Source organism: Copadichromis virginalis, linkage group LG12 (genome assembly GCF_057382275.1).
Source record: "Copadichromis virginalis isolate Kocher_CV1m ecotype Utaka linkage group LG12, C_Virginalis_male_GT1.1, whole genome shotgun sequence".
In the NCBI taxonomy this organism is placed as follows: Eukaryota; Metazoa; Chordata; class Actinopteri; order Cichliformes; family Cichlidae; genus Copadichromis; species Copadichromis virginalis.
Window position 1 is genome coordinate 23,081,334 of NC_140629.1, and position 12,893 is coordinate 23,094,226.

Here is a 12,893-nt window from a genome sequence, read left to right on the forward strand (position 1 = left end):
TTTCTTGATTTTCTTACCAATCTCCCTCGGATTAGGGAAGGGTATGGGCTGGTGTGAGGCCAGCGTAGAGAACAATGTGTCTGTAAACTCAGACATCAAAACGTCCATATCGAAAAGGTTGTCCATCTCCATGGGGGCAGGCGCTTCAGTAATCATACGACGAGTCACACAGCGTGCAGCGGCCTCTTCATCCTGATAAAAGGAGACACGGAGCATGTCTGGAGAGACTTCCCCAAACAGGGATAACTGCTCCTCCGGCCCCTTTGAGCGTTCAAAATGCAGTAACCACACCAGTTAGCAACACACAAGCATGCAGCATCACGTAGTATTGTGAACTCCTCATTTACATGAACTGTGCAAAAGTTTGATGGGAAATTTCATTTTATGCATTTTAGATGTTTGGTTTTTTTAAACGATACAAGCTACAATTCAGTCTTTTAAGTGAAGCCTAAAAGATTAACCTCGATCTACATTCAAGCAGGCTGCTAATTTATTTATTTATTGTTTACATTTACTTTTCCATGCTGTCAAACTCAAGACTGACATCATTACTCTAGTCCAATCATTTTCTTCTATGACCCAATCAGCTTGCTTCCTGCATGCTTCAGATCTCAGTGCTCTTCTGTCATTGTAATGTCAGACTCGCATTCATGCACTTCCACCTCCCCCCCGGTGTCTCAGAGCCCCATCAAAGCTTCCATTTCCCTCTTCACCACCATCAGTCTCTAGATCTTAGAGGATCCTGTCCAAACTCCTGTCACTGCTGGGTCACTGCTCCGCTGTTCCACAGCCTAATCACTAAATAGCTTTTATTCAAATTCTGTATCTCGTAAATCATTTGAACTTGTCCGAATGATCTCTCCATACTGAATACTTTTTCAACACATAAAAAGCAGCTCAAAACATCCATCCGTCCATTTTCTTCTGCTTATCCGGGGCCGGGTTGCGGGGGTAGCAGCCCAAACAGAAAAGCCCAGACCTCCCTCTCCCCACCCACCTCCTCCAGCTTGTCCGGGGGAACACCAAGGCGTTCCCAGGCCAGCCGAGATATATAATCTATCCAGTGTCCCCTGCCCCAGGGCCTCCTCCCGGTGGGACATGCCTGGAAGACCTCGCCCAGGAGGCATCCTTGTCAGATGCCCGAACCACCTCAACTGGCTCCTTTCGATGTGGAGGAGCAGCGGCTCTACTCTGAGCCCCTCCCAAATGGTCGAACTTCTCACCCTATCTCTAAGGGAGAGGCCAGCCACCCTTTGGAGGAAGCCCATTTCCGCCGCTTGTATCCGCGATCTCGTTCTTTCGGTCACTACCCACAGCTCGTGACCACAGGTGAGGGTAGGGACATAGATCGACCAGTAAATTGAGAGCTTCGCTTTTACTCTCAGCTCTCTCTTCACCACAACAGACCGTCTGTCGAGCTCTCACTCCCTTCTCCTGTCACTCGTGAACAAGACCCCAAGGTACTTAAACTCCTCCACTTGGGGCAGGAACTCGTCCTCGACTCAGAGTGGGCACTCCTCTGTCCTCTGTGAACATTGTTCCCTCGCTGATATAGCCTGCATTATTTTGGCTTCATCTTTGAAACGGAAAACACATTCCCATCCCATTCCTTCTTTTCTCAGCAACAGGCATGCAATGGCCAGCCCCCAAAATAAGTCACCACCTGGATGTAACTACACAAAAAGCCAAGAGTCTTCCAATAATTGGATAATTACTGCAGTGATTACTATGTTTCAGCTTGCAACATGTTATTTGACTGTAAATGATGCAGCGATTAGCTTCTCATTTCTTAAACAGCCACGTTGAAAAATCTATCCCATACTCATGGAAATTGTGTTACTCCATTTCAGCCAAATTATTGTCCTAGATCAAGCAAAGAAAAAAACTGAAAAGGGTAAAACTGAGTTAAATACTGTCTAATATACTATTAAATCAAAAGAAATGCTGAACAATCATGTCTGGAAAAACATTTGGAGAAATTAAATCTTAAAAAAGTAAATAAATAAACATTAGAAGTCATTGATATGTTGATAACAGTAAAAGTAACAGCATTTCCACACATGATGAGAAGAGAACTAAAGGGACTGAAATTAAACAGCTGTGCAGCTTCGAGAAAACCACTAATTAGTGAGACTAACTGGGAAAAAAAAAAGACTTCATTTCGCTATGGAGCACAAACATCGGACTCATACCAATACTAGATGAAGCAGGGTAAGAAGAGAAATGGCTGAAGTAATGCATCCATGATCCCTAGTGGAGGTGGTGTTGTGATCTGGGGTTGCTCCGGTTGTTCAGGCCTATTTAAGCAATGTTTTAGGTCAGCTGACTACCTGAATATACTGAAATGCCATGCTCACTGAACCAGAGAGTGATACGGCTGTAAGTCATACCACCTTTAAGCTCAGGGTAATAAAGCTTATTGCTGTATGAATGTGTGTGTGAGTTGAGCACTCTGCGTCATTAGGAATGTGCTATACAAATACGAGTCCACTTACACATATGAGCAGACATTCACAGCACTATAAGCTGCCACTCGAATCGCATCAACACAAAACCTTTGTTGGTGAAAAATTCATGCAACTGTTGATAGAAATAAATGCCCTGAGATTATTTACTGAAAAGAGAAAACGGCTTATTAAAATGTCACCATGGCAAATGTGTGCCGTCATTAAAGCTACAGGTAGTCAAATAAAATATCAGTTTGTATGACTTTTGACTGGACACTGTACGTCTTCACGGAGGAAGTACTGAGGACAGATGAGTGGGGTTTTATATCCATATTCACTCACATCAAAACAAAAATAAAATGTTTTAGGCTCCACAAAGAGCTCAAATTTTATCATGAACTGCGTCTGGGATTGCATGAAGGAACAGAAGCTGACATAAACCCCCAGAAAAACAGTTGCTGTTTTAAAGTGAATGATCACTAACACCAAATACAGATTTTATTTTGGGCTGAAGTCTTTAAAGCTCCACTTTAAATTTAACACCTCAAACTTTTGCACAGTGCTAAATGGGTGAGGATGCCACCATACCCGGCATGTTGGTCCTTTCACATGGTTGTGTGATGACATCACACAACCACATCCATTTATAGTCAGCATTACAGCACAGGTAGCTGCTCCAGTATTCTCCTGAACCATAGGTTTGACACTCACACCTCGACATCAGCGCTCATGTCTAAACTCCACAGTTTGTTAAAGTGCCCTGACACTGTTAAGCAGTGGCTGGCAGGTGGATGGTTTTCTTCAGTTAAATTAAGACAAAACTAAAAAAAATTATCTTTGCACAAGAATAATGCATGTCTGGGATAAATGAGACACCTGGACCTCTTGGTTATTTGGCAAAATTCTCTGTTAGGAACCTTGGCATAACGTTTGATTCTGGTTTTACTCAGAATGTGAGTTTATGTGACCAGTTGTTTGTCTGCTTTGCTAATCCAGCCAGAGGTCCTGCTCTGCCTAAACAGTGGCTTTCCCACTGGATTATAGAAGCCATCTCACTGGTGTACAGCACCAAGAGTCTTGCTTTGCCCCAGGGTGTGAGAGTTCATTCCACCATGGGAATGGAAACATCATGGGCTCTTTTTGAAAGGGCCATGATATTTATGCTGCAGCTAGTTGGGCATTACTTTTGTTCAGTTCTATCATTTGGATGTCACAGCCCCTTTGGTGGCTCATGATGTCCTTTCTGCTGGGTCTACCACACGCTAAAGCGCTGGCGGTCTGATTCTAGTTCGGTGGCTGCTCTGTGGGGCGTGTAGAAATGTTCCATACCTGTGTGCTGTACCTAGTGAATCAACTGAATCGAATGAAAGGGAATGAACGGTTATATCTATAACTTCTGTTCCCTGAAGGAGAGGAACAAGGTACCGCCACGCAGCTTGGCTCGTTGAAGAGCGGATATCAAACTGAGGGATGGCTGTGATGACTGGGGGTATGTGTGCAGGTGTCGCGACACACATTTTGTCGTGCACATCGAGAAGTGCACGACTGGCGGAAATGATGGGAGAGGTGACAATATTCCACATGCCGGGTATAATGGGACCCTGAATGAGTGAGTGAGTGAGTACATAGTTTTACAAGCTAAATTAGATGCACACAATCATAAGTGCCTTGTATGCATAGTCACAGATGATCTTCTAAGTACAAATAATTTCAAGTTGACTGGGTTAGTGTGGTTTCATTTCATCAGTATCAATATCTGGCTGAACAGATGTTAGATGTTGACACTAATGATTATGTTAATATTAACGTCTTGTTAGTGACCTAAGCATGTTGCAATGCTGCATACCTTAAGTAAGCTCGAGAGGTCGTCATCCTTGTGTTTCTGTAGCTATAAAAGAGTTCACAAGTTCAACATTAAATAAATATTTATGCTTTATGGCCAAACAACATGTCTACTAAAATTTCTCAGCATCTTTGTAACAGAAACAATGTTTCAGTAAAACTATACTGCACCCTTTTCTTAAAGTATGTTCTCCATTTGTGGTATTCTCTTATGACAATTTCAATTCTTCTTTTCCAGCATTTCCCCTCTGCAGCGATGGCCTGGAAAAGAGAGAAGGCAAGAGATAGGAACTAAAACGAAGCCTATGAGAAGCATATGGCACAAAGAAAGGAAGCAGGAAAGGAAAACAAACATCAATTTCAAGAAAGTGGTTTGAGTGTCTGGACAACTGGATGATTTCAGTGAAAAGAAAAAACAAGTCTCTGTGCATCTCACAATGATCACAACTTCTTCATCTTTACCTCAGGACGAGGGATGTCCAGGTCCATACTTCCATCAAGTGGTGTCACAAAGTGACAAACAGGATTCGATCTTTTCTCCACATCTGGGGTTTGAAAAATAACTCAAGTTTAAAATAGAGAGGTGGATTTTTCCATCTTAGAAAAAGATATTTGCAGAATATGAAAAAAAACAAGCAACATAACAGGTATGTACAGTTAGGGTTCCCATACATTCATCATGCACACGAATGTCAAGGTTATTTTGGTCCCCTAATGACTTCTTCAAACTGCTATTTTTCCAGGGTGGAATGATTGTACTGCATACATCTCTGGTGATTTAAAAACAGAAAACAAAACAAACTAGAATACGCTCATTTCTAAACGACTGCGTCTATATATTTACCCTTTTCTTTTTCCACCGTAGAAAAAGAAGAGTTCAACGAATTGACCAAAGGCCCAAAATTGCTTCAACATTTATACCCACGATGAGTGGATGTAACATTTTGACTACAACTGCAAATGAAAGCTTCATTGTTAAAATAAATAGCTCTATTTGTTTAGTTATAACTCACCCAGCTCAGAAACACTTGACCCAGATTTAGTTTACTTAGTGATGTAAATGAAAGTTACTATTAGTCACTTCCACAAATCAGGCGTCACCTGTGGTGACCTTAGATTCACATCAAAGTGTATTTAAGACATGCAGTTTTCAGTTTTAAGTCAGCTATCGCCAGGCTGGTATAACTTTGAAATATATTAGCCAAAACATAGTGGCTCAGCTTGCAAAACATGGATTATAAGTGTAGTCCGTGTGCTTCTCTGTTTACTTTTCATTTTTTTCTAGAATTAGGTTTACTGCATGTCTGGAAAAGTGGCTAAGCCTCTGCTGTAGTAATGACTTTCAAGAAACATCTTCACATGTGATAAAGTATTATATCAGAAGGACCACAAGTAGCTATTTATAAACACAAATAGAAGCTTGAACTATAATTTCAGTGAGAAAAGCATGCTGACATGTCCTAACCATGATACTAATAGTCCATTCCAACAAAGCGTTTTTAAAAGCAGTATTCAGGTCAGTACATGTCCCACAAAATGTGTAAAAGATTTCAACAGTGATAATAAGAGAGGTTGATTACAGGTTTCTCCAAACCCCTTCACTCTGCTCTCACATTGCTGGATCAGCCTGTGTATGAAAGGATACTGGAGACAGAAGATCAGAAACTGTCTCTAAGATCTATTATGGTGGAAGTAAGACCGGCATGACATCCTTTCCATTCCCTTTAGTATCATTATTAAGTGCATATCTCATCCTATCCTGTATTTCTTTGTTGTTTGTAAATGGCTTCTAATTTATCTGGTATAGCAAGAGATTTTTATGAAGCCCATCAAACACATACTGCTGATTCCACACTTCCTGTGCTCTGACCTGATTTCCCCCCAGGATCTAAAGTCACATGAAAAACAAAGTTTTCACAGGCTCTATGCAGTCCTGTGAATAACTATACCCTTACTGCTTAGATAGCTTTAAGAAAGGAAGGCACTGGAAATCAAATGCACTTGATTAATTAACTGATCATCTGCAAAGCTCACCTGGAGCATTCAGGTGTATATTAACATAATCCCACAATCCAAAGGGGAGATGTCCCAGAAAAAAGTCAAACAATAAAAATAAATAAATAAATATATATATTTTTTTTAAAACACAAAAAAAACCTCAAGCCTACATCTCAGACTCTGCAGGCTTCAGTTAGCATGTTAAATGTTACATTTAGATCACTTCAAAAGCACTGAACAAGCACAGCTTGTTTGGAACGGTTGCCAGGAGAACTCCTCTTCTCTCTAAAGGAACATGTCAGCACAGCTTGCAAAGTTTGCAAAATAAACCAAACACAGACACCTCACACTAACTGTCAGAGTGCATTCTTGATACAAATGTGAAGCCATCTGTTCAATAGCTAAAGCTCAGCTCAAACTTGGAATTGAGGTTTTCCAATGGCCCAGTCAAAGTCCAGACATCAACCTGACTGAAATGATGTGCCAGGACCTTAAGAGAACTGTGCATAAATGAACGCCCGCAAAACTGACCTGAAACAACATTGTGAAAAAAAAAGAAGAAAAAAAAAAAAGAGCGGGCCAAATTTCTTCACAATAATGTGAGAGGCAGATAAATTCACATGTAAAACAAGTACTTCAACATAGAGCTGCTAAAGGTGGTTCTACGAGGCACTAAATTATGGGTGTAGTTAGTTTTTCAAAGCCTTTCATGTTCCTCCCCTTCTTATGCATATTGTTTTAGATCTTTATGCAGTTTTTGTAGTGATTAAAACTAGTGTCTCATTAGAAATTACACATTGGAACAATAATTAATAAAATTTTATAATAGGGGGGGGGGGGGGGGGGGGGGGGAAACCTGACAGAAAAAAATAAGTTGATAAGTTCAGTGCTATGAGTAGACACAACACTGCTTAATCCCTGGAGTTATATGCCTTTTTTATGCTTTAGTGTCATATATAGCAGCATTAAGTCGCTTAATAAAATTATCTCTTTGAAAAGGGTGAGGTAGAATTAACGGACTGAAAAAAAAGCAGCTGCTGTCCACAGAAAAACTTTGAAAGACTTTTAAGCCTGGAGAACTACTGCTTAAGACCACTTTAAAAAAATTACACAAAGGTCCAGAAGCAAAACTTAAAGAAATGAGGAGTGCCTCTAGACTTCCACAGTACTGTATTAGGCTTCTTAGTCAATCATTTTGTGTTGAATTCTTTTTCTTTTAAACATACATTTATTTCCACTTTAATTAGCTGAAAACCAATTAAATAGGAGTGAAACTAAACATACCTGGTGCAAAATTCATTTGGGAAGAAAAGAGCTATGCAGTTAGAGAAACTAAGAGCAGCACATCAAAAGAAACCGCAAAACAGTAATCACTTCTAAAAATAACTGGATTCTATGATTGATTCAAATTGTGTTACACTGAAGGCAATGTTTAATTAAATATTAACCAAAAACAGTCACTTTCACATTTTGTGTATGAAATGAAAAGCACTGTGGAACTCTTACATTGGATGTACCAGGCTCGCCATATGGCGTTGTTCAGGCGAATCTTGTCTCTCCAAAGCAGTTTTAGCCCTTTGAAGTTCTTCCACTTTGGAGACACCAACTTACCACTGAAAAGGAAAGAAAAACATCAGTGAAATAACTGTAAGACCAAACCAAAACCTTTAAAATACTGTAAGAATAACCTGCATTAGCAAATCACAAACAGTTTTTTTCTTTGATTAATTGATCATGCACACGTTAATCACGTATCTTTTTCAGGTGAAATGATCACAGGTTTTTTTAAAGCCTAATAGTGATACTTAGAGGCTATACTGATCCAACACCCATCAATTAGTAAAAAAGTAAGGGAGCACCATCCTCTGACAGGAGTTATGTGTCTGACGAAAGAGTTTCACCAACTGTGCGGCCTAAATTTGGCTAATTATATTTGAACAGAGGTGGGCCGCAGGACAAAGTGTAAATAAATAAAAATGTATAATCACATTAAAAAAGGTGTGAAAATAAACCACATGTGTTGTTCGCCTGCTCAACCCGTGACTTATGTCTAACCACAAGAGCGGGAAAGCAAAGGCAGACAAGAAAAAGGAAGCCTGTTTAAAGTCATGCTTGAGTTACAAGTTATACAACAAGATGATGGCACTGCTCCTGCTGCTTACGCAAACAGTAACATCACTAATACACAGACACACACACACGTCGGTAATGTTGAGACAAGTGAGCACTGGAGGAACTCATCTGTATGTGCAGGTATGTGTACAGCATGTGCGCTTAATGATTACATCACAGTAACGATTCTGTCTGTTCAGTGTCACATAAAAACAAGATGGGAGAGTCAAACAATCAATGATAAAAATCACTGACGCTTCGTGGACTTAAGGGGTGCAGGTGTACCATTCTGATATCCGAGTGCTAAATTGTAAAAAGACTGACCATTAAATTAAAAAACAACAACAAAAAAATTTCCAAAGCGCCTTAACGAGGAAATGTTTACTACGATCCAAAGGGGTTGGCTCACAGTTTCCCGTCTTTCCATTCTTCCTGTCAAATTTTACAGTCTGTCTCTCTTGACCAATTCTTTTCCTTTCCATCATTTGTTTGTTTATTTACTGTACTGAGTATTATTTACTGTACTGCACACTGTGTGAGTCTTTTGGAGCATATACAACCGTTTCAATGGTAAATGCCCTTTTGCTGAAATAAACCCTCATCACTTACAACAAAAACAACAGAACAGTAACTGTATCTTTAAATAATCAGGGCAAAGGAAATCCTCTGAGCAACTGGCACCTCAAACATAGCTGTAAACAGAAAACTATGAGTACGGCCACTATTACTATAATGTACCATTATAGGGACCATCTTTAAACCTTCTTCTTTAAATCTTCACAAAAGCACTGCTTTTATGCAAACATACAATCAATAATCCTATTTATTGATTGTAAGTTTGCAAATTCTACCTTTTCAGAATAACAAGGTGCTTTATTTATCTGATTTAAGTATTGCATGGAGGCATTACCTTGTAATAAGAGCTGCATGGAACAACTGGCAATTGAGTTATAGTGATTGTCAATTAATTTTATAAATCCCTGCTCAGGCATAACTGCTCAACATTGTCTGGATCTGTAATTGAACTGGAAACTTGAGATGCACAGTTTACACGAATAATTGACATATTTTTGGCTTTAAAATGAATCAACTATTGATGAGAAATAAATATTTTTAATTCTGAAGCACTTATGTGCTACACATATGATGATGGCACAGAAATCAGATTTTAAACTAAGGCAAATTTTGATGTACAGGCCTGAGCCAGGGTCATGGTGGGGGTGTCCTGTTCTTTTAATCTGATATGTCACCAAGTCATATAAAGTCATTTTATAAAACCACCAGTCTGCTGGCTATGAAGGAGAATGCTAGTTTTAAGAGCCTTCTGCATTGACTTCATACCAAGTAGAAATGTCTTTAAAACACAGTCCATACCTCTACTACAACCACAGAAGCATGTGCAGCTTTGTTTACAGTTCAACTCAGAGTGCTGACATGATCAGTATGTTTGATTCATCCCACTAGCGCACAGGAAAAATTGCCATGCTAACTTCATGTCTAATCAGCGAAGAAACAATAACAAGTACAGTCATGTGAAAAGGAACGCTTTTACAGGACTCTGCCCACAGACTAATTACGCCCTATGATTCAACGGCTTGTAGATCAACCTTTTTGTAGCATTAACTCCAAGTAATTGTTTGCTGCAGGATTTTATCAGTCACTCATACCATTGTGGAGAAGTTTTCACCCACTCTTCATTACAATGTTGCATCAGTTATATAAACTTTGCAGGTATTTGTTTATGCACAAGTTTTTTCTAAGTCCTGCCACAGCATTTTAATCGGGTTGAGGTCTGAACATTGACTGGGCCATTTGCAAAACCTCGATCCTTTCCTTTTTCAGACATTCTGTTGTTGATTTGCTGCTGTGTTTTCCCATCCTGTTATCAATGAGAGAAGAGACTTTTTCCAAACAGGCCGTCCAAACAAGCTATACTTGTTCAGTCTTTTTCTATTTCTGTCATTAACTTTAACATTTGACATTTCAACTGAGACCTTTAGAGTCTGAGACATAGCTCTTTGTGGTTTTTGCTGGTTTTACGAGCACTGGTTAATCTGAGGTGAATTTTCTGGGATGTCCATACCAGCAAACTGGCAAAACTTCTGCTTTCATAAAGGTGCTCACATTTACTGATGATCTATAAAACCTGGCTGCTACTTTCCTTCATTGTGGCAGCAGTAAGGGTGCTTTTAGGTTTTAACAGGATTGCACAGAGTCCTGTGAAAACTTCCTCTTTCACATGACTGTAGATAAGCCTGCCACAAAACAAATTAAACTTTTATAAACATCCACTGTGCACAAGGGCCAGCATAACAACATATCTAGTTGATTCCTGCATCCAGATTTTTTGGTTCTAGGGTTCCTGGATGAGAAAACTGCAAAACTCAATGGGGTTAGTAAGAAGGGATGAGGTACAACTTAATTTAAGTAGGAACAATTTAATTACCAGAGCCCTGAAATATTCTCTAACGACTATAATGCTAAACATTAATGTGTGGTCACACAGATAGGACAATGTGGCTTGACTCAGCAATGGTCAATATGGCTCTCTCTCTCTCTCTCACACACACACACACACACACACACACACACACACACACACACACACACACACACACACACACACACACACAGTAACGGTTCTGTCTGTTCAGTGTGAGATAACAACAAGATGGGAGAGTCAAACAATCAATGATAAAAATCACTGACGCTTTGTGGACTTAAGGGATGCAGGTGTACCATTCTGATATCTGAGTGCTGAATTGTAAAAAGACAGACCATTAAATTAAAAAACAAACAAAAAAAAAATTCCAAAGTGCCTTAAGGGGAAATGTTTATTACGATCCAAAGGGGTTGGTTCAGTTTCCCGTCTTTCCATTCTTCCTGTCAAATTTTACAGCCTGTCCCTCTTGACCAATTCTTTTCCGTTGCATCATTTTTGCATGTATTTACTGTACTGAGTATTATTTACTGTACTGCACACTGTGTGAGTCTTTTGGACAATGCGGCTTGGCCAGAGTAGAACTAGAGCAGAACAGAGTAGAACTGTCTCAAGTGGTAGAGTGGATGTGTGTGTTTTAGTTAAGTCACTGTATGTGTGTGTGGTTGAGTGAATGCGAGTTGCAGTAGTTAGTGCTAACTAACTTTTTTAAGAAGCACCCAATCAAAAGAAAGTAGTCTTACTGAAAGGTGGCCTACATTTCTACAAAATAAAAAATACTGCAAATTCACAACCCGGTGATGTCATGTAGTATAATATGAGTTGCAGAGGATATTTTTTAGCAATTTACACAATTCAACCTAAATCCCTACATAATTAGATGCAGGGCTTGTTTTTTCTCCGTGTCTAGTTCCTTGATCTAAGTAAGGCTTCTACAACTATCTCCAGGACCACACTCCCTACAAAATCATGATCATCGAGCAGGAAGTTAAAGGAAGACTCGTGACCGCATGCAGTCGCCCCATGCCTGACTCTGCACATAGAGGAAAGCTCAGCGTGGAGGAGTGGGTGAGGAGGAGCTAAAGTGAAAATGAATAGTCCCCATGTGTTTACATAGTTCGCCATAACTTACCTATACGCCAGAGTCATGCACTCAAAGAGCTTCGTCAGTGAGGCGTCTATGGAGAAGTGCGACGAGCTCGCTTTTCCAAAATGATAGGTCTGACACGTTTGTTTGTTGACAGTGTCGAAGTCGTAGCCTTTCTTCGGCGGATGCTCGGTGTGGGGCGAGGACACCATGAAGTGTCCGCTATGGATGATCTGAGACTCCAGTCCTTCTGCCTTCCTCAGCCCTAGGTGAGTCTCCTCCGTGTCCGAGTCGTCATCCTGCTCCTGCTTTATGCTCGCGGAAGGGCAACGATATTTGTGCCGCAGGGACACCTCGCTCATAGCCATGTCGATAACTCACCAGACAAATGGCTAAAGTTAGCCAGCAAGCTAGAACAATAAAACTCTCCCTTTCATGAGTCTCTCCGGAGAACACGCCGACCGTTAAACTTCACCAGCTTCACGCCGCGGAGTCGAGGCCCTCGGTTCACTCATCGCTAAGCTCGCTGTCGGTCATTAAACTCCCAACTTAACTTGTTGTCTTGAGTTGACGTAGCTACGAGTCTCAACCACCAGCTGACGAGAAGCTGCTCACTGGACCCTCTGCCCAGAGCAGGAAGTTCCTGTCGAAAAGCGCCTCTGATTGGGCCGCCGCAGAGCCCCGCCCACTAATCAGACCCTGCAGCCACAGGCACGTTTCTGCAGCGAGGAAAGACGAATGATCACGCTTGTGAATTGTGAAAATATCTTTAATTTAAGGATCGGGTTTAGTGGTTTAGAGACAAGGTTAGAGAAACAAGTCTGAGATGGTTTGGCGAGGATAGGTGATATATCAGAAAAAGGGCTTTAGAATATTGAGCTGCAAGGTAGAAAGAAAAGAGGAAGACCTCAGAGAAGATCCGTGGGTGTGGTGAAGGAGGACATTGTAACAGCCACTATGGTGTGGT

The 12,893-nt window shown here is 40.6% G+C and overlaps 1 protein-coding gene across 2 annotated transcripts in view; it reads right to left on the reverse strand.

Annotated features, from left to right (window-relative positions):
• mlxip (MLX interacting protein) overlaps positions 1-12,577 on the reverse strand; it is a 28,317-nt gene extending 15,740 nt beyond the window's left edge. The window contains exons 1-6 of one of the 2 annotated variants that reach the window (XM_085475512.1): positions 11,972-12,577; positions 7,794-7,900; positions 4,752-4,834; positions 4,461-4,550; positions 4,294-4,335; positions 18-192 (exon numbers count right to left, since the gene is read on the reverse strand). In XM_085475512.1, the coding sequence (XP_085331638.1) occupies positions 18-192; positions 4,294-4,335; positions 4,461-4,550; positions 4,752-4,834; positions 7,794-7,900; positions 11,972-12,294 (820 nt within the window). In that variant the 5' untranslated portion in view covers positions 12,295-12,577. Of the gene's footprint in view, positions 1-17; positions 262-4,293; positions 4,336-4,460; positions 4,551-4,751; positions 4,835-7,793; positions 7,901-11,971 lie in introns of both variants that reach the window. The other variant, XM_085475511.1, reaches the window with a different exon arrangement.
• Positions 12,578-12,893: the final 316 nt, after the last annotated feature.